This window comes from Cervus canadensis, chromosome 25 (genome assembly GCF_019320065.1).
Source record: "Cervus canadensis isolate Bull #8, Minnesota chromosome 25, ASM1932006v1, whole genome shotgun sequence".
NCBI classification, from domain to species: Eukaryota; Metazoa; Chordata; class Mammalia; order Artiodactyla; family Cervidae; genus Cervus; species Cervus canadensis.
The window spans coordinates 13,214,111-13,234,736 of record NC_057410.1 but is presented as its reverse complement, the minus strand read 5'-3'; the positions used below and the strand labels follow the sequence as shown (position 1 = coordinate 13,234,736).

Below are 20,626 nucleotides of genomic sequence, written 5' to 3'. Positions count from 1 at the left end.
CCCTGATTGAATTAATACATGGGATGGGCATGGTCAGTAAATGTTAGCTGTTGTCTGGATTGTCTTGAATTTAGCTAGGATCCATTGTTTTGGGGGGTTATATATACCCTGGGAAAACATGGCTTTAGTTCACCTGTAACAAAAGAGAAAGAACACATATTATATCTTTTTTTTTTTTAATGTCCAAGTTTCTAGATCAGTGATTCTCCAAGTCTGGGAGGGGACCTCTGGAAATCCCCCAAGAACCAAGACCCCGAGATCCAAGTCCTTAAGGTCAAAACTATTTTCATAATAACAGTAAACTGTTATATGCCCTTTTTACTCTTGTTTTTTTGTGAGTATGCAATGGAATTTTCCAGAGGCTACATGCTTTGTGATGATGTCGTCACTGAGTTCATGGAATGTGCGCTTGTACATTCTTGCGCTTTTTTATAGTCCTCAGTCATCATTTCCAACACTGTAAAGAGCAGTAGCTATAACCACATAAACCAATCTCTCCAGGGTACTCAGTAATTTTTAAAAGTGTAAAAGGTGACCCAAAAGTTTGAGAACCTCTGCTAGATTATCTCACGTTAAAGTACCTCACTCCCTCCTCCATTTCAAAATCTGTAATGTGAAAATATCAAATTCGGTCCTTAATTTTGAGACTCTGGCCCCAAGGTCAAGCCCCTGAAGCTGCTCTGCCTGCATTTTGTCCTCCTGTGTTTCAGGTTGTCTGGGTCCGACCTGCCGGGTGACGAGTGGTTGTGGGATTTTGAGAAGCACGGTCATCGCCGTTCGGTGATTAGAAGAGTCAAGAGGTTCCTGAGCGCTCACGAACATGCCTCAAGCCCCAGGAGGAGAAGCTACGGGAGGCAGGCCAGCGACAGCTCCATGTTCTTCCCCCCGAGCGACCTCAGCCCAACCAGGGATCTGCTGGATGTGCCTCCAAGGAGCCATCACCGTGCCTCGGCCGCCGGGAAGCACCCCCGGTCTCCAAAGGGGAGTCCCAAGCTGCACTCCAGCCTGGGAGAGCTGTCCACCATCCGAGAGACCAGCCTGAGTCCACAGTCCAGTGTGAGGGGCTCCCCCACCAAAATGCCGCAGGTCTCCGAGGTACTGGCCACAGCCACCAAAGCACTCGTGCCTGTGGCAGAGTACGACCACCGTGACTCCACGGCCTCCATCCAGAGCTCCGACTTTACAGGGGTTCAGCCCAGCAGGCCTGAGCAGCAGGAGGACCCTGTGGGGTCGGTCCCGTTCTCCTCCGAGAAAGGGGTGCCTCCCAGGGACCCTCGTTCCCAGACTGTTCCAGCCAAAGCTGAGAAAAGCAGCCTCAAGTCTGCCTCTGAGGAAGACCCTCATGAGAAGGACAAGTCCCCCCAAAAGTGGAGGCTCCTGGAGTCCAGCCGCACCTCCCTGGCACGCCTGAGTCTGGATCCCATGAACCCGGAGCCACTTCCTTTCTTGGACCCAGAAACATCCTCAGAGACCAGTGGAATCACCTTTGCGGCTGGTCCTCGAGTCTCTCCTGATGTGCTGTATCTAATGGAAAACCTGGACACCAAAGAAACGGATATTGTAGAGTTCAACAATGATCAGACGGAGGAGTCTCCCAAGGGAAGGCCAGAACATTCTAGGACCTGGTTCTAGCCTAGAGTCTTACTTCCCCAAAAGTTCAAGCGGTAGTTCCAGAACATACCTGGGGGCTGGTCAATTTTTTTTGAAATGATCATGCTGTGTAAGCTACTTAAAACTTTGAAGGGCATTATGATACTGACATTATGGGAAGATCAAACACATTCATGCTATCTAACACAAAGTGACTTTCATGGAAGTTACACAGACCACAGTGATGTACCTTAAATAGGAATCATATAAATTCATAGGTTGTTATAAATTATAAATTCATAGATTGCCTTATAAATTCATAGATTGTTAAGCTTTGAAAAAGGCTTTATAGATCGCAGTCTGATCCCTTAGTTTTGCCAAAAGGGAGATGAATGATTCTTTCTTCCCCTTTTTTTCCCCCGTTTCTTCTTTTCTTCAGTTATAAAGACAGGGAGATGGATCATATGATGCCTCAAAAGCCCCCTCCTAATGCCAATTTCCCTGTGTGAGGCTTTCTCACCATCTCACTCCGCTTTCTATAACTATTATCATTTCCTAATTCTTAAGTTTCATCAGCATCAGGAAGCTCCATCTCCCTTCAATTTTCGTTTCAATTTCCAGCACTTAATTTTCCTCTCATCTGCCTTTATTTCCTCATCCTTTTATCCTTCTCGTGCCCCTAGTCTTGCTCCCTCTCCAGTGACTCTAGTCCATCCCCCACTTTCAGGCTGTAATGTTTTCTCCGGCCGACTCTGTTGCTTACTCCCTGCCATGATTTTCAAGGAGGTTTTGGCAAAGTTTCCGAGGGAGCAATTAAAGTGTCAGTACACCCAGCCTGACTTCTCGCAGCCTCACAGGAAGGGGCGTGGGAGCTTCCTGTTCCCCACCACCCCCTCTCAGCCGCGGCCGTCTCCTTCTGCAGCCAGTCTGAGGTCCTGAATACTGGAGAAGCCATGAGGGCGTGAGAGCTGCATGACCAAATGCTTCAGAAGCAAATAACAAGGTTTGAAACCGTCCCACTCCGACTTTTTAAGTGAAAATCCCCATTATGTCACAACACGGGGCCAGTTCCTGTGTCTGGCAGGTTGTCTGGGATGAAGTAGGGTATTGGAGCTGGGAGGTTAGGGAGTCCAGGATCACAATGGGGAGGGGACACTGACTAACTTCCTCCAAGGAGTTCTTGGTCTTATCTGCTGGGGGCTCCCAACTTTGCCCGGAAGGCCATGTCTAAAGAATACTGCTCTATTTCGGTCATATGATGAAGCTTGACTGCAAGCTTAAGAAACAAAATAATCCTAATTGCTACCACTTATTGAGTGTTCACAATAGCATGTAAAGTTCACAGATAATCCTACTAATCCTCACAGGAATCCCATGAATTGATATACTATTAGCTCTATTATTTTTTTTTTTAACCTTGGCTCTGACAGTCCCGTTTATTTTTTAGTTTTTTTTAACTTATTCATTTTTTCATTGAATGATAATTGCTTTACAGAATTTTTTTGCTTTCTGTCAAACATCAACATGAATCAGCCATAGGTTCTATTTTTTACCTATTTTTAATCTATTTTTTAAAGAAGTCTTTTGTTTCTTAATGTTAGTTATTATTCTCTTATTCAAATAATATACCTTAGACCAATGCTTGTTTGCTTTCTTTCCTTTTTTTTTTTTTTGACTGCATGTCATGTGGGATCTTAGTTCCTGGACCAGGGATTAACCTCAACCCCCTGCAGTTAAAACCATGGAGTCTTAACCACTGGAACACCAGGGAAGTCCCTATCTCCATTTTAAAGATGAAGAAAACAGAGGCTTCAGAGAAATAACTTGACTAAAATGACCAAACTAGGAAATGGCAGGGCTCAGATTCAAGCCCAGGTCTCTCTGACTCAGAGCCCACACTCTGGTCCAGCATGTTTCATCCCTCTTCTATGTTGTCTGTAGGGCCCTGAATCTGCCAGCATTTTGCCCAGAATTCTGGAGGATGCCCCACGGGAGCTGGGCATAAGACTCTCCAGCCTTGGAGGCCTGTCCCAGTCCTCCCCGTTGAAGTCCACCTTGACCTTTTATGCATGCACACAGGAGGGCAGTGTTCCAGCATGAAGCCTAGCCATGGTCCTCTTCATTTCTGTGACAGAAGAAAATTAACAGAACCCTCACCTCCCTTCCCCAACTTCTCCCAACAAGCAGTGTTATACATAGCACGTTTTTACAAGACATGGCACCCAACCGGCCACCCCAGCAGCATGACAGCAATGACATTTACTTGAACTAACTTTTTGCGAAGAGCTAAAAAGTCATAACACTGGAAGAAATGGTATCCTTTGATGGTTCTCTATATTGGTCAACAGTGTTACACCTGGGAAAGGTACCTGCATTCCTGAAGCATTATCTACAGACTATGAAGTCAGGCCCCAATGCAACACAGCTATAACACAGGATCCCTAACCTTTCCCACACTCTTTTCTTTAAAACACTTACTTGTTTATTTGGCTGTATCAGGTCTTAGGTGCAGCACATGGGCTTCTCTAGTTGCAGAGCATAGGCTTCTCTCTAGTTGTAGCACGTGGGCTTAGATGCCCCATGGTACGTGTGATTTTAGTTCTCTGACCACAGATGGAACCCAAGTACCCTGATTTGGAAGGCGGGTTCTTGCCACTGGACCACAAGGGGTGTCCCTCTTCCGATCTCTAAATGCTATTTTCTTGTATGTTTCAATTTAAATCTTCTAATCTCTTCTCTTTGGCTTTATCTATTGCTCAAATTCAAATAAGCTTCTACTTAGCTGCTTTTGAAATATAATCAATTTCTGTCCCTAAATCCAAGGTGATAAATTATACACAACTAGAATCATACATTTTGTGGAGGACTAGAAGGGTTCATTTATCTTTGCCTCCCTCCACCTTTGTCCAAAGAATTGTTTAACTTCCTCAGTATTTCATCAAAATTTGAGGTGGCCTCTATTTCCTCCTTGCACTGAAAACTAAATAATGGCTCCTTCAATGAGTCCATGTGGTTGAATTCAGCTATAAATTCCTGCCAACAGTTGCCTAGATCAGATGAAGAAATTCCCTATAAAGTGAGTTTATGGAGACAGACCGAAGTGGCAAAAACAAAATAATTTCTTCTCCTGTGCCTGATTTTATTGTCCGCCAAGCCCATTTTCACCTAAATTCTGGAAACTTCCACCTGCTGGATGAATGTTCATAACAACCAGCAGCTTAGTCGTTTGGGCTTATCCTTTCCAAGAACAGGCTCAGCTCTGCTCTGCATTAAATGTAATCCGCAAGCCAGAGGTGCAATGAGGCCAAGCCCTACTTATTGCATTCTCCTTCTGTTCTCCAGAAATGACAACTCTGCCCTGATGCTTGGGTCCACAGGTCAGTAAAGATAAAGGCCCAGGAGCTTTTTCTCTGTCATCTAAGAATTTAGGGATAACTGCCCACTCCAAAACAAAGAAGGCTGTTCTCTCCTCTCTGTAATGGTCCTGTCTATTTCTTGGGTCACTGCCTTCACTACTCCAGGCATCCACTGCAGCCCAGCTCAGCTAAACTCTGGAAAATATATTTTAAATAGAATGGAGAAATATATAATTTACCATTAGTCTAAAGAAAAAACTCACTTAACCTTCGTACACCTCTCTTTTTAAGTGTTTCCCCCTCTAGCTTCCTCCTTCTCCAGAGAAACTGATTCAATCCTCAGTCATCATTCTGAGATCTTCCTATCATAAACTCTGCTCTCTGAGAATCTGCTGAGGCCAGGCAGCCATGTGGTATGACAGAGACGCCCAGTGTGTGGCTCGTCTCCCAGGGGCTTTGTGAACTTCAGTGATTCAGTGAGCCCCCTCCTTCTGTCTCTCATATTCCTATCTGTGAAATGGGTTCTTCTCTGCCCCACCTCACTGGCCATCGTGACAAATTGAGGGAGTTTATGTGAAAGGCAGGGAGCCCCAGGCAGCACTGTGTGGGTGATGGGTCTGACTGGGAATTGATGTCTCCATAGATCTGGCACAAACTGCAGAAAAAAAGACATCAGTCATTTGCTTATCAGGATCCCCTGTTTTCCAGGATTCTAATCTCCTTCATCCAGAAAGCTTCCAGTTTCTCTTTTGACTTCATTTCCTCCCCCCAAATGCTTCTTGATGTCTCATACATCCTCCTTTTCTCCAGTTTTTCTCATTCCTTCAGTCCCCACAATAGACCAGCCTCATCACCATGGTGACAAACTCTGCCCCTAACCCATTTTACATATCAATTCTCTCAATCAAAATGTGGAACTAGAAAATTTCCTGGCTGTCCAGTGGTTAAGACTCTGAGTTTCCACTGCAGGTGCTGTGGGTTTGATCTCTTAGTTAGGGAACTAAGATCCCATAAGCTGTATAGTGCAGCCAGGAAAAAAAAAAAAAGAATTAGAACATGGAGATGTTCTAATCTAATTTAAAAAAAAGTGGAACTAGAGAATGATCAATTGCATTTGTCCTTTTCACTACAATTCTAGAGGATTTAACCTTCTTTTTTGTTTTGCTTTCTTTGATTTTTTTATTCTCTAGTTTTGGGGAGTGGCAGTTTCTCTCTACTTGCTTCTCATTGCAGTGGTTTCTCCTGTTGCCAAGAACTGGCTCTAGAGCGCACAGCTCAGTAGTTGTGGCACACAAGCTTAGTTGCCCCTTTGCGTATGGAATCTTCCTGAACCAGGGATCAGACCCATGTCCCCTGCATTGGCAGACAGATTCTTAACCACTGGACCACCAGGGAGGCCCGAGGATTTAACATCTCTGGTTTGCAATTAGAAGACCCTCTTAGGGCATCAATCTTCCTAAACCTGGCCCTATATCAGTTAAGAGTGAATAATAACTACAACTATAAAAGAAATTTCTAAACAAGAGCAAAATTAAAATCTAATTCCCTTCCCTCTTCACAATCATCCTCTACACGACCAACCTCAGTCATTTTCTGATGTGCCCGTGCTGTGGTGTCAATAGGAATAACGAAAGATTTTCCTCATTTTGTCTTTCAAACAATCTCAGGTAGATCGTCAATCCTTTCACATGCTTTCCATTTTTCTTGGTTCTATGAACCCTAATTTTTAGGACAGTATTTTCATGGCAATGATTATTGAGTCAAAAGAAGCCATTCAAGAATACCAAGATTGTTCTTGTATTGCGAATCTTAGACAACCCCAGCTGTGGCAAAAAGAAAACTGAAGCAATTACCCTGGAAAACAGGGGCACAAAAAACACGTTGACCTTAATTACTCTATTAAATCTGTGTGGAGATTTTGTTTTTGTGTTTTGTTTCTGAATTAGTTCAGAAAATGGGCCTCAGTTCTCCTTTCACCACAAGTAGATTTGGCCAGATGATTACCTAGAACCATCTTTTCTGTTTGTTTCACTTTGTTTTTGGCTGTGTGCCGTGCAGGATCTTAGTTCCCCAACTAGGGATCGAACCTGTGCCCCAGCACTGGAACCATGGAGTCTTAACCACTGGACCACTAGGAAAGTCCCTGGAACCATTTTTCTGACCAGCTAGTGGTCCCTGGCGGCTCAATGGTAAAGAATCTGCCTGCAATACAGCAGACACTGATTCGATCCCTGGGTGGGGAATATCCCCTGAAGAAGGAAATGGCAACCCACTCCAGTATTTTTGCCTGGGAAATCCTACAGACAGAGGAGCCTGGTGGGTTACAGTTCATAGGGTTGCAAAAGAGTCAGACATGACTTAGTGACTGACACATACATGTAAGACATTTACCTAACAGAAGCAGCAAAAGGCCTGTTGTATCTTGTATCCTGAAGATGGATAAGAACATTTCTAAAATAGCTTTTGAACAGAAACACTGATGTGTCCCAAGTTCTTTGTCTAGCTAGTGGTTATTGACCTGAGGTGATTTTGTGCCCAGGAAATATTTGGCAATGTTTAGAGATGTGTTGTCACACTGGGGAGTGTTACTGGCATCTAGCGGGTAGAGGCCAGGGATATTGCTAAACATCCTGCAATGTACAAGACAGATGGTCACAACAACCATGGAGCCCCAAATACTCAGGTTAGGAAATTTAATTTAGGCCAATAGAAAGATGGGCTTCCCTGGTGGCTCAGTGATAAAGAACCCGCCTACCAATAGGAGACAGAGGTTTGATCTAGGGATTGGAAAGAACTTCTGGAGAAGGAAATGGCAACGCACTCCAGTATTCTTGCCTGGAAAATCCCATAGACAGAGGAGTCTGGTGGACCACAGTCCATGGGGTCGCAAAAGAGTCGGACACGACTTAGTGACTAAATAACAACAGAAAGGTAAAGATGAGACAGCCGCCAAGCAGATGCATGAAGAGAGATGTGCTAAAGGAGGAAGCAGAACCACAAGACAACAGAGGAGCCCAGCAACTGGCTAGATTCTTTTTCTGTGTATAAACTAGGAATGAATCACTATTTCTCCCATGATGCTAAACAATATGTCAAATCCAGAAAAACTAGATGGAAACCCTGAGGTTCACCCTTAGAGAATTCCATGGATGGCTCTTACCTGTAAGAGTAATTTAACATCATTGCTAGCATGACTATAATTTTCTCAGAACGTATATTATATAAAGGGCAACAACAGTATATTATGCCAAATATTATTCAGGAGTTTGTGCCAATAAACTGCTAGACCATGGACTGACACCTGATCCAGCTTTGGTCTTTATATATGTCTTACTTAGGATCAAACAAATAAACCATATAGATAATCTGGCATTTTATTTTTCAGTAGAGAATAGTTACAATGGGTAGGATCATTCTACCTCCTGTCCATGGGCCAAGCAAACTCACAGGTCTCTCTACCTTATACGTTCTCCAGCACTTCCAGGAGAATAACATCAGAGGATTAGTGAAGTTCTGAATAATGGCACCAGCTGAACTTTTACTCAAATCATTCATGAAACATTAGTGACTGCAGACTGTCAGGCATTTAGCTAAAGCTGGGAGGTGGGAGACTGGCCCCTCCATCCTCTCCCACCCATCTGTCACTCTCTTCTGCAGGTCTAGGTGAAAATCAAAATGGTCTCTGAAGTTCAGCCAACTGGCTTCTTTGTATGTCTCTTTGTTTGCTTCCTTTCATCCCCAATCTTGATCCCCTATCCAACCATTTTAATTTATTTCTGTAAAGCCCTTTGTTTGCATTTGTTGTTGTTTCGTCACTACGTCATGCCTGACTCTTTTGCGACCCCATGGACTGTAGCCCATCAGGCTCCTCTGTCCATGGGATTTCCCAGGCAGGATACTGGAGTGGGTTGCCATTTCCTTCTCCAGGGGATCTTCCCAAAGCCAGGAATAGAACCCGCATCTGCTACACTGCAGGCAGATTCGTTACCGCTGAGCCATCTGGGAAGCCCTTTACATTCTTACAAAAGATGTGTTACTGTTTTGTGTGCCAGGTATCTTAACTTCTGTAAGTACTTATACCATAGGCTTTATCCATCTCTCTGTTGATTTTGTTTGTTTTTTAACTTTCTCTTTTGTGTTGGAGTTTAGCTAATTAACAAAGCTGTGATGGTTTCAGGTGAATGGCAAAGGGACTCAGCCATACATACCCATGTATCCATCCTTCCCCAAACTCCCTTCCACTCAGGCTACAAAAGGACATTGAGCAGAGTTCCCTGTGCTATACAGTAGGTCCTTGTTGGTTATCCATTTTAAATACAGCAGTGTGCACATGTTGATCTCAAACTTCCCAACTATCTCTTTAATTACTAAACATTTATTCCATATGATGCTTTAAGACCCTCCCAAGTTCCCTGTACAGGCTTCCCAGGTGGCGCAAGGGTAAAGATTCCACCTGCCCAGGCAGGAGACACAAGAGATGCAGGTTCAACCCCTAGATCGGGAGGATCCCCTGGAGCAGGAAATGGCAACCCACTCAGTATTCTTGTCTGGAATAGTCCATGGACAGAGGAATCTGGCTGGCTACAGTCCATGGGGTTGCAAAGAGTCGGATGCCAAAAACATACACACACACACACACACATACACACACACACGCACACATTCCCTGTAACATCTAATCCATTGTTTCTAACTCCCATATGGTCTAAGATGTCTTGGAGCCTACTTCTCTACTCCACAGGTTGCCTCCACCGCTCTCCACAGTAAGCACCTCAGATGTGTTCCTTTATGGCCCCGTAGGAGAGTTTCTTTGAGGTGTAAGCCCATGAGCAGAGTCGCTGGGTCACAGGGCCGGGATACATTTAACCTGACGACTCTTGCCAAGTAGTGCTCCAGAATAGCAGCACCAGTTGGCATTCCCCTCGCCCCAAAGCCTCACATTGTGTCTCCACTACCCCCTCCCTGCCACATGCTTGGCATCACCTACATTTCTAATTTTTCCAGCCTAACAAGTGTAACATGGCGCCTACTTGCTGTTTAACCAGGGTTTACCTGCCAATTAAACATTACTGGTTACTACATGACACTTTTCTGATTTAAATGACATCAAGTATCTCTTCATATGCTTGTTAATTCTTTGGGGAACTCCTCTTCTGAAAAAAATTGCCTTTTCAAATGCTTTACCCTTTCATCTAATGGGGATTCTATATTTTTCTTGTTGGCTCCGGAGAGTCCCTTTTATATTCTAGAATAATAGCAGATCCTTGTTAGTTTGGGACGTTACCATAATCTCTTCCAGTTTCTTGTGTGTGCAGTAAAAGTGCCCATGGTGGTGTTTGTTGAATAGATATCCTTAACTTTGATATGATCAAGTTCATTCATTTTTTTTGGTTTGTTTTAGATTTTTGAAAGTCTTTCCACATCTACGTCACAATACTCTCCCACCATTTTCTTCTGTCATCTTTATAATGTTAGGTAGTGATCTGGTTTTATTTTTCTTCATAGAATGAGCCAATTTCCCCCCCAACACTCTCTACTAAATAACCACATATTACTAGCTCCATGTATTTCTTATAAATCAGATACACTAGTATGAAACAAAATAGCATCTGAGAGGACTGAAGGATAGGGTGTTATGAATAGAAAAAAGGAAGACTGAGCCTTAACTTCATAGAACTCACGCTCGTCCCCACTAAATACAAGCTTTCTTCAAAATGCATTCTCCTGCTATCTTTCAACTGGTGGTCTTCCCCATTTTGTGTGTGGAGTGTTTAAACTCTTCCTATTATACCCACCTCTGCACAAAAACTCACTAAAATAGGCCATCTCTTTGATCAGACTGACTAAGCTGCGCAGGTATCGCTTGATACATAAGGAGCCTTTGGTAAAGAAGAAGCAATGATGGTGTCACAGGGATAGCCTGGGGTCCTTCAACACTCAAAAGGAGTCAGGACTGAATCCAGAGGCGTGGAGTCCACGATCAAGCTATGGATTAGCAGAGGAGGAGGCACCACGCCAGGAGGCCAGTGTCACTTACTCACGGCCTGAGATCTGCCCTGAGCCTTCAGGCTTCCCCACAGTCTCTCTCCCACGAGTCTTGACTCTGTAACAGGCTGTGCTCAGAGACGGCCTGGGTGTCCGTGCTCACTACCACCCAGCCCTGGCCTTAGGAATCAGCTGCCAGGCTTGAGACAGTTGCAGATGACTTCAGAAGAGAACTAATCCCACCTTCTCATTATTCCTCAAGAAACCCAGCATCCTTGATACTAATGATAGGCTTGCTATTCATACATATGGTCGGGGACCCTACAAACTCCAAAGTGGAAAGCACTTTTCAAGGTGAGAAAACACCTTCAAGCAAAAGATTAGTCACATTCTTCCCAGTAAAACTGGAGCTTGATTACTTTCACCACAAAAGAAGGTGAGGATGTAGGCAAGTTCCTGAATGACACATTCACCTCTTTCTAACATAAGTTTGCTCCTCCTGGTTCCCATTCAGAGGCTATGTGCCCCTTGCTACTCTGCCAAGGAAGAATGTTCGGGTTTAGCTGTGAGAGGTTAGTCTCACAGGTACCGTGGAAATGGGGAGAATGCTGACCGGTCCTCGGAGGCAGCCATGCCTTTTCCACTGGGCTGTAACCTCTGTTCGTTGTCTTATTCAATCAGTGTATCCCCGGGCTTAGAACAGTGTCTGAAACAACTCGAAAAAAAGTTAGATGAATGAATGATTAAAATAAAGGAAAAAATGAATGAATGAATGAATAAATCAAATTAGTTCTAGAGCTAAAGTTAGGAAACTTGAAAATCTCAATCAAAGACAACCACAACCTTAGCTGTGTGAACTCGGTCAAGTTTCTGGAACCTCAGGACTTCACCTTGCTCAGCTCTGAAATAAGTGGTTAGACGAAATGATTTAAGGTCTCTCTCAAAAGCTTGTTTCAATAATAGTTCTGGAGATTTTATACATGGGGACGAAGGGACAGTGATGATGAATATTGAGAAAACTGACCCAAATGGCAGAAAGAAAACAAAAAGAGAAGGGGGGCAGTGGCAGGGCTGGGAGGGATTAACATCTATTGGGTATTTGGGGTGTGCCTGGCATTTCACATATATCATTTAAATCAACCTTCACCAGGTACTATCACCTGTTATGTAGGGAGAAGTAGAAAAGTTAAATAACTTGCCAGGGGTTTCACAACAGTTAAAATTTCAATCTAGGGTCTCAGCCCAGGTCCCTCAGGCTCATTGCTGATTCTACTACTTTATGGATGAGCTGTATGTGCTCAGTCGCTCAGTGGTGTCCCACTCTTTTGCGACCCCATGGGTTCTATCCCGCCAGGCTCCTCTGTCCATGGGGACTCTCCAGGCGAAAATACTGGAGTGGGTTGCCATGCCCTCCTGCAGGGAATCTTCCTAACCCAGGAATCAAACCCTGGTCTCCCCCTTTGCAGGCAGATTCTTTACCATCTGAGCCCACTCTATACTGCATCCAAAAAAATCCAATGAAACAGGTTAGGATAGAAATGTCTGTATGCAGATGAGCAATCAATTACCATAACCCCTGGAGCAGCTCCACCATAGCTCCAGAATTTGGCAGGGAACCTTGGGAGCCACCTTTTAGGAACACCTATTATGCATCAAATGCTATGGTTGAACATGCTGTTACACACATTATCATACATAGTCCTTTTAATGAACTGTGAGGTATCACTATACTCATTTTACAGATAAGGAAACTGAGGGAAGTGAAATAGTGTACTCATGTCACAGAGCTAATAACGGGCAGAGGAGGGATGCAAAATCAGTTTTGCACATCAACTATGAGGCAATGCATTGTCTCCCTAAAGAACAGCCCAACTCCAGAGCGTATGTGTCTGTGAGCACCTTCCCTGCAGTTAAACATGTTCTCCTCATGATCCCTGCCTTCACGGAAACAAACTTCAACCCTTGGCTTAACCTAGGATTGTACTTTGCCACTAGTCAAAGCTTGAAACAAGTGTTTGGATTCAGCACAAGACCACTGATTCCTTCTCTGCACACATGTGAGGTGTGTAGGTGTATCCTTCCAAATGCTGGAATCACCTTGAATGTATTCATCTAAGCGAGCTCAGCAAAGGAAAGAGAAGCAGTGTGCACTTTAGAGAACCATCTTGTGGTTTCTGGGAGGGAGAGGTTGAGGGAAGTTTTGGTTAGGGGTTTGGGGATGGACACGTGAACACTGCTATATTTAAAATGGATAATCAACAAGGACCTACTGTATAGCATAGGGAACTCTGCTCAACATTATGTCCTGGATGGGAGGGGAGTTTGAGGGAGAACGGATACACGTACATGCATGGATGAGTCCCTTGGCTGTTCCCCTGAAACTATCACCACATTGTTAATCAGCTAAACTCCAATACAAAACAAAAAAAGTTTTTTTAAAAAAGAGAGAGAAGCATTGCTTATGTGCATAAAAGAAAGGTCCCCACCCCCTCACTTCCACCCTCCCTACAGGGAACACAGACCTCTGAGTGACTGGGAGATGCCAGATGCAAAGCCCACTCAGTTAGTCCTGATTCCAAAGTGCTGAGAGTGATTCTAGTGCTTAAAGACACAGCATGAGAATTTCCCAAACAACTTGGCTCCTAAACATAAGCCAACCATTTCATCCACTGTTTAAATGAAAGACTTCCAACAATTTTTAACATCCAGGCCATATGGACTTCCTGAAAAAGGTAATTAATAATATGCCTGACAGGGAGCCTCCCTAAGAGATTTGCAGTAGCAGTTTTCACTCTACCAGTGTTCTCACTCTATGCTGACTTTAGGGCCTAAACTCAGTATAAGGTCATTGTCACTTGTTCATCACCCAAGGGGTGGGGGGTTTATACTGGAGCATCCCGGAACCATTTCCATGAAGAGAAAGTGCAACAGTAGAAGCACTTAAAAACAATTTTATTGAATCTGATTTTGTCTTTTTTTTAACATTAAGTGGAATGTGTGTGTGTGTGTGTGAGCATCCATCCCTCAGTCACATCCACTCTTTGTGACCCCATGGACTGTAGCCTGACAGGTTCCTCTGTCCATAGGATTCACCAGGCAACAATAACGGAGTGAGTAGCCTTTCCCTTCTCCAGAGGCTCTTCCCAACCCAGGGATCGAACCCTGGTCTCCTGCATTACAGGCAGATTCTTTACCATCTGAGCCACCAGGGAAGCCCCTTAAGTGGAAAATGTTAACTAATAAATTCCTTTACTTAGCAGTCTAAGACAAAGTTAGACACACAACTTTAGTCTGCAGTGGGAAAGTGGTGGTTGGTGGTCTGAATCTGATTTTCTCATAGCTCTTGCTTAGCCAGGATTCTCCAGTTTAATAGTCCTACTGTGCTAGACCTGCTTCAATCAGGTGTTGCCTGTTTTCAGATTCTTTTACTTAAGCATCACCAGCTCCATGGAGACCTCAACCACTATGAGTTCCCAAACTGTGCAAAGAGGAAAAGAATAAGAAGGTGCAAAGCTAATGATCTCAGAGCATGTTTCTACTTACTGCTGGAGATTCCAGCAGCCCTCTGTTGCCAATTCATTTCTTTTCTGACCTGCTGGTCTCTGGTTGACCGGTACAGTCTCTGTATTCTCCTGGGCTCAACAACAGCGCAGGTCGTCCGAGACACGAAGACTCATGACATTAACCTTGACAGGTCCCGCGGGCAGCAGGACGTGCGGGGCTGTCACATCTCAGATGACCCAAGAACAGCATGTCATTTCTGTGTCATTCCCACTGGAGAAACCCGAGCCTCTCCACTCGGGTTCGCGTCACCACCACTGCAGGTCACAGTCCCTGGCAGACTGCCTGCCTGACTGTGGAGGGAGGCAGCCCAGAGCCCTCCTGCTATTTCCAGCCATCGGCCTCCAGACCCATCGGTCACTCTGAGGTCATCTCCAGAGCAAGTAACACGGAGCACGGTATAACAGGGGCAGCTCCACAGCGAGGGAAGATGAAAGGATGTGTAAATTTTAAAAGCTGACTTCACTCTCCTAAGGGAAAGGGCAAGTCAGTAAGTGGGGGAAGAAGAAACAGCTAAGCCATAGTTGGCAAATCCTATTGGAGAGGGGGCAAGTGATGGCCGGGAAGAAGATCAAACCCACTCATTACCTAGGAAATAAAGTCCATAAAAGCCAGGAGGGACAAGAAACTGGGGAAAGACCAGAAGTCAGGAAAAGCACCGTATACAAGAGAGCAGAACACTCCTGTGTGTAGCGCTCTCCCAGAAGGGGACTGTCCTCAAAATATACTCTCGGGTACCCAGAGAGCCCGTGAGAAGGGCCCTGAGGAGTTTGAGAACAAAGGGTAAGAAGCATCAGATTCGAAGGGGACTTCTCGGGGCTTACCTGGCGGCTCAGTGATAAAGAACACACCTGCCAATGCAGGAGACATGGATTCGATCCCTGGTCTGGGAAGATCCCGCGTGCCACGGAGCAGCTAAGCCCACACGCCACGACTGCTGGGCCTGGGCTCTGGAGTCAGGGGGCAGGAACTAGCGAGCCCACATGCCCTGGAGCCTGTGTTCCCCAAGAGAAGCCACCAGGAGAAGCCCGCGCACCGCTACTAGAGAGCAACTCACTCCCCACAGCTACAGAAAAGCCCGGACAGCAGCGAAGACCAGGCCCAGCCCAAATAAAGAAACAAGATTTTAGAAAAAGAAAGGAACTCTCCCACTGTCCCATCAACTTCCATGAGGTCTCTCCCCACAGACTCCAGGACTACCTCGTCCATTCCCCAAGGCCACCCCCCATGCACAGCTTTCGCAAACTCCACCCCGTTGTGACTCCATCAGACATGTAAGGACAGTTCTGGCACAAACACAGCTCCTGAGATCCAGAGCTGTCCAGGTTGGTGGTGACATCTAGAACTTCAAAGCTGCTGACACACACAATCCCATGCCGCGGGGCCTCTGGAATCAGAGAGAGCAGATATGGATCACGTGGGCATCACGGCCACCATGCCTCCACAGCCCGGGGCTGGCTGGGTACCAGGCTCACACTGCTCTGGTGTAGTTTTCAGCAGGCAGGGTACACTTCTGGTGGTCAGTGGTAAAATGTTATGTAAGGCAAATCCACAGTCTTTTGTGGTCCACACAATACCAAGACCACAGAAAACAGAGCAAGCACTTGCTTTTACTTTATGTTCTACCCATAAAACCAAATTTCAAATGTGGTCTAATCAACCCACATTAAGAAGAGAACATTAAGGGCAAGAAGGTTAGCTTCTGGACTCAGTTTACATGGGTTCACGTCCCACATCCATCCCTGCTTGTGAAGTTGTTTAACCATTTTGTGACTTGTTTATCTCACAGATAGAATGGGGATAATAGCAACACTGTTATTGTGAGTATTAAATGAGTTAGTACCTACAAAACTCAGAGTACATTGCCTGTCACAGAGTAAGCACTTAATGAATGTTTGCTCTCATTATTATATCACCATGTTATTAAATAGTATTGTGATTAAAAGCCAAGGCACACAATTCTATTCAGACTCAGACACTTGCTAGTTGCACAACCGGTCAAGTTACTTGACACACCTTAGCCTCAATTTCATCAACTGCGAAATGACATTAATGTCAGTGCCTTCCTCACTGGGTCATTTTAACAATTAAATGAAATAGTGGATTTAAAGCAATTAATGCAGGGTTTGTGTAAGGTTATGGTCCAGCAATTGTGAACTATTTTTATTATTATTTAATGAAATAGGCTTGACTTCATAACAAAGTAAGATTTGAGAGTGTTTCAACTTCTTTAGTGGTTCAGTGTTTAAGACTCCATTCTTCCAACTTAGGGGTCACAGGTTCAATCCCTGGTCAGGGAACTAAGATCCCGCATACCTTGAAGCAAGGCTAAAAAAATTTTTTAAATAAATGAAAGATATGAGAATGTTTAATGTTTCTTCCCTGAAGTACAAAAATGACTCTTTCACAGAGTCAAAGATCTAGGTACATGATTTCTTAAATTTCCTGCCTTAAGCCCATTTGATAAAACAGCATATAGCAAACTCCACTTGGAAAGGCCAAGGCCAAAGACAGGCCTCGGCCTGCCTCCAGGTGGCAGCATTTGACATGTTGAGCTTGGGAAAGCCCCTGATCACATCTCCAGATCATCCCTTTCTAAAGCCAAGGGTCAGAGTGATGTTGAATTCTGCTGGAGGATCTTAGATGCACTTGAAATTGCCTCCAGGGGAGAAGGTTTGGGACATAACCAGGACTGTGGTTTCAGGGCTCCAGTCTCTTCAAACTATTTGTGCGTGTGGGTGTGCTCAGTCATGTCCTTTGACTCTGTGATCCCATGGCCTATAGCTCACCCGCAATGGGCTACTCTGTTTATGGAACTCTCCAGGCAAGAATCCTGGAGCAGATAGCCCTTTCCTTCTCCACTGGATCTTCCTGACCCAGGGATCAAACCCGAGTCTCTAGCATCCCCTGCATTGGCAGGTGGATTCCTTACCACTAGTGCCACCTGGGAAGCCCTTTAAACTATCTGAGTCACCTCAACTCAGCGTGTGTTTTCTGAAGGCCCAGTTCATGCAAAAATAAGGGAAAAAACAACAACAACAATACCTGTCCCAAGCACAATCCCCTGACTAGGCTGGTCCCCTGGCACCAGGGCCTGGCCACAGACCAGAGGACACCCCTATAAGCTTTAGGCTGCCCTGCCTGGAGGGCATTGCTGGCCCTGCCAGTCCCAGCCCCAGGGATGGATTTGAACCCCGAGAACCTTTGAAAGGCAGTAGTCCAGTGGAGCAAAGCTTGCTAGGGGCAAAGGTCCCTGAGTCTAATGTGGTAAGAAGGAAAACAAAAGAAGGAAGCACGGGGTAGGATGAGAGGAAAGGGGGAGAGGCAGAAAGGTGAAGGGGTGTCCCACACGGCTCCCAGGGCCCGCTCAGCACCCCCAGTGCCCTGGGCAGCCCGGCTCTCCTTCCATTCCGCGCAGAGCCCCGCTTGTTGTCGTTCAGTCGTTGAGGTCTGTCCTACTCTGTGAACCCCATGAACTGCAGCACGCTCGGCTCCTCTGTCCTTCGCTACCTCCCAGAGTTTGCTCAAATTCATGTCCATTGAGTCGGCCATGCTATCTAACCATCTCATCCTCTGCCACCCCTTTCTCCTTTTGCCTTCCATCTTTCCCAGCATCACACCCTCAGTAATCCAAGGTCTAACGAGAGCCCACGCATACCTATTCATTTCTTAAACTTCTGTTGACATTAATCTCTTCCAAATAGGTTGTCTACCAAAGAGAACAACCAAGAAATTGGCAGCCAAGAGTCATGAGTAGGGAAAATGCAAGAAAGATGATTGTGTTATCTGAGATCAAGGAGGTAATGAATGAGCCGCTTCCCCTCCCAGGCAAGCTGGTGTCTGGGGATGCTAGTCAGGGGGAGGAGGCAGGTCAGGATGGGACAGAGAGGCAAGGCACTAGAAGCCTAGGGCCCCAGTCTGAGAGGAGCTGGGGCTTCAGCCTCATAATGCCTCTGGGCTCCCAAGATCCAGCTGCTCCTATCTTTTGGAATTACTGGGGCATTATGGGATGGAGAATCCTTTCATTTGCAGGACATCAAGGAACAGTCCTGAGAGGTTGCTGATAGTGTACCAGCTCCAGGTTGGTGACAGTAAATGCATTCATGGTGCTTTTCTATGCTGCCAATCCGCCTGTTCCCAGAACCTTAGGGTGAAAGGGAATTTCGGGGTCACCTAGAGCAGTGCCTTACCTTTTATAGAATCCTCCTTATAACATCCCTGCCAAGATTCATCTGGCTGAATCCCTCGAGTAAAAGACAATTCACCTCCACCAGGCGACCCGCTGTACACTGAAACATCACAGTCAGGAGATGGCCTCTCTACCCTGGGGGCAAAGCTGCCTCCTGGCCACCAGATCCACTGTTTCTCAATCTACCCCTGGATCCACAGCTAATGAGTCCCTCTTTCTCCACACTCAGGCCCAGCGCCAGACATTTGAAGAATGCCATTATGCTGCATCTATTTAAGGTCCCCGGGATTCCCTGGTTGCTCAACTGGTAAAGACTCCAACTGCAATGCAGGGGACCCTGGTTCAATTCCGAAGTTGGGAATTTCCCCTGGAGAAGGGATAAGCTACCCACTCCAGTATTCTTGGGCTTCCCTGATGGCTCAGTCAGTAAAGAATCCGCCTGCAATGTGGGAGACCTGGATTCAATCCCAGGGTCGGGAAGATCCCCTGGAGGAGGGCATGGCAACCCACTCCAGTATTCTTACCTGGAGAATCCTCATGGACAGAGGAGCCTGGCGGGCTACAGTCCACAGGGTCGCAAAGAGTCAGACACAACTGAGCTACTAGCACAGCACAGTATAAGGTCCCAGATCACACTTACTCACATCTTTTCTTGAGACCGAATCTTGCCAAGTGAAAGTGAAAGTTGTTCAGTCACGTCCGACTCTTTGCAACCCCATGAACTATATAGTTCATGGAATTCTCTAGGCCAGAATACTGGAGTGGGTAGCCTTTCCCTTCTCCAGGGGATCTTCCCAACCCAGGGATCAAACCTAGGTCTCCCACATTGCAGGTAGATTCTTTACCAGCTGAGTTACAAGGGAGGCCCAAGAATACTGGAGGAGGGGAGCCTATCCCTTCTCCAGCAGATCCTCCTGACCCAGGAATTGAACTGGGGTCTCCTGCATTGCAGGCAAATTCTTTACCAACTGAGCTATGAGGGAAGCCCAGTCTTGCCAAACCAAGACCCAAACTGTTGTTTACATCTCCTGGCCTTGAGCCCCTTTACAACCTGCTCTCTCTCTACTCAAGACGTGTCAGTTTCACAATGGCTCTACTCAAACACATACCCAGAAGCGAGCACAACACCCCTCACATTTCTGAGGGCTTCGCTTTCCACCAGCGCGCAGCAGAGCAGCAGAGCCAGTCTCCTTGTCGGAGTCGCTCGGTTTCTCCTCACATAAACCCCTGATGGGGGGATTGTGCCCCTTCTGTTCACTGCGGTACCTGCCTCTCACCCCAGAGATCAGTCCACTCTCTGGCACTGGGTGGACACTCAGGATGCGCTTGTTTAGTAAATGAATGACACTTTGAGAATACAGGCTCATTCTCTGTTTTGTTTTTGTTGTCGTAGTATTAATAGCTGTTGCTTCCTGTTAATAGTCAGAAGAAACAGTTTTGTTTTGGGTTTATTAAACCCCATCCAAGTAGACATATCAAGTAAAGAGCTGGATAGACAGACAAGTATGGAGCTTAGCGGAGAGGTGAGGGCTGGAGAGAGATCGGACAGAAAATGAAGCTGCATCTCTGCATGAAGTTGCCTCGGAATTCGACTAATCCAGGATTCTATGCTCTTTCCATGTGGCTTTCCAGAGCCAGCGACCAGTAAAACAGAGAACACGGGCCTGTCCTCTGTGCCCCATACCCAACCCAAGCAGTAGAAACCTCAGGCCGCTCACCTGCCCCTCCTCCATCCTCACCATCCCTGAGAGGTCCCTGTTCAGTGCTGAACGGGGAACATCATCCCTGCTTGGCCATGGGAACTCCAGAGGAAAGATCTGAATCGCAAGTGCATTCCTGAGAGTGACATGGTCAGCTGCCACTACTGCTAGAGAGTCAGACACTTCCAATCTAAAGCTAGTTTCTCTCCGAGGACATGGCTGGTATCTTAGAGATCAGCAAGCGA

General features: G+C 45.8%; 1 protein-coding gene across 13 annotated transcripts in view; it reads left to right on the top strand.

The window, feature by feature from the left end:
- BEST3 (bestrophin 3) overlaps positions 1-20,626 on the top strand; it is a 75,736-nt gene that overhangs the window by 47,018 nt on the left and 8,092 nt on the right. For 12 of the 13 annotated variants that reach the window (XM_043447212.1, XM_043447211.1, XM_043447210.1 and 9 more), the window contains one exon: positions 711-7,083. In XM_043447212.1, the coding sequence (XP_043303147.1) occupies positions 711-1,632 (922 nt within the window). In that variant the 3' untranslated portion in view covers positions 1,633-7,083. Of the gene's footprint in view, positions 1-710; positions 7,084-20,626 lie in introns of those variants that run through there. The other variant, XR_006265496.1, reaches the window with a different exon arrangement.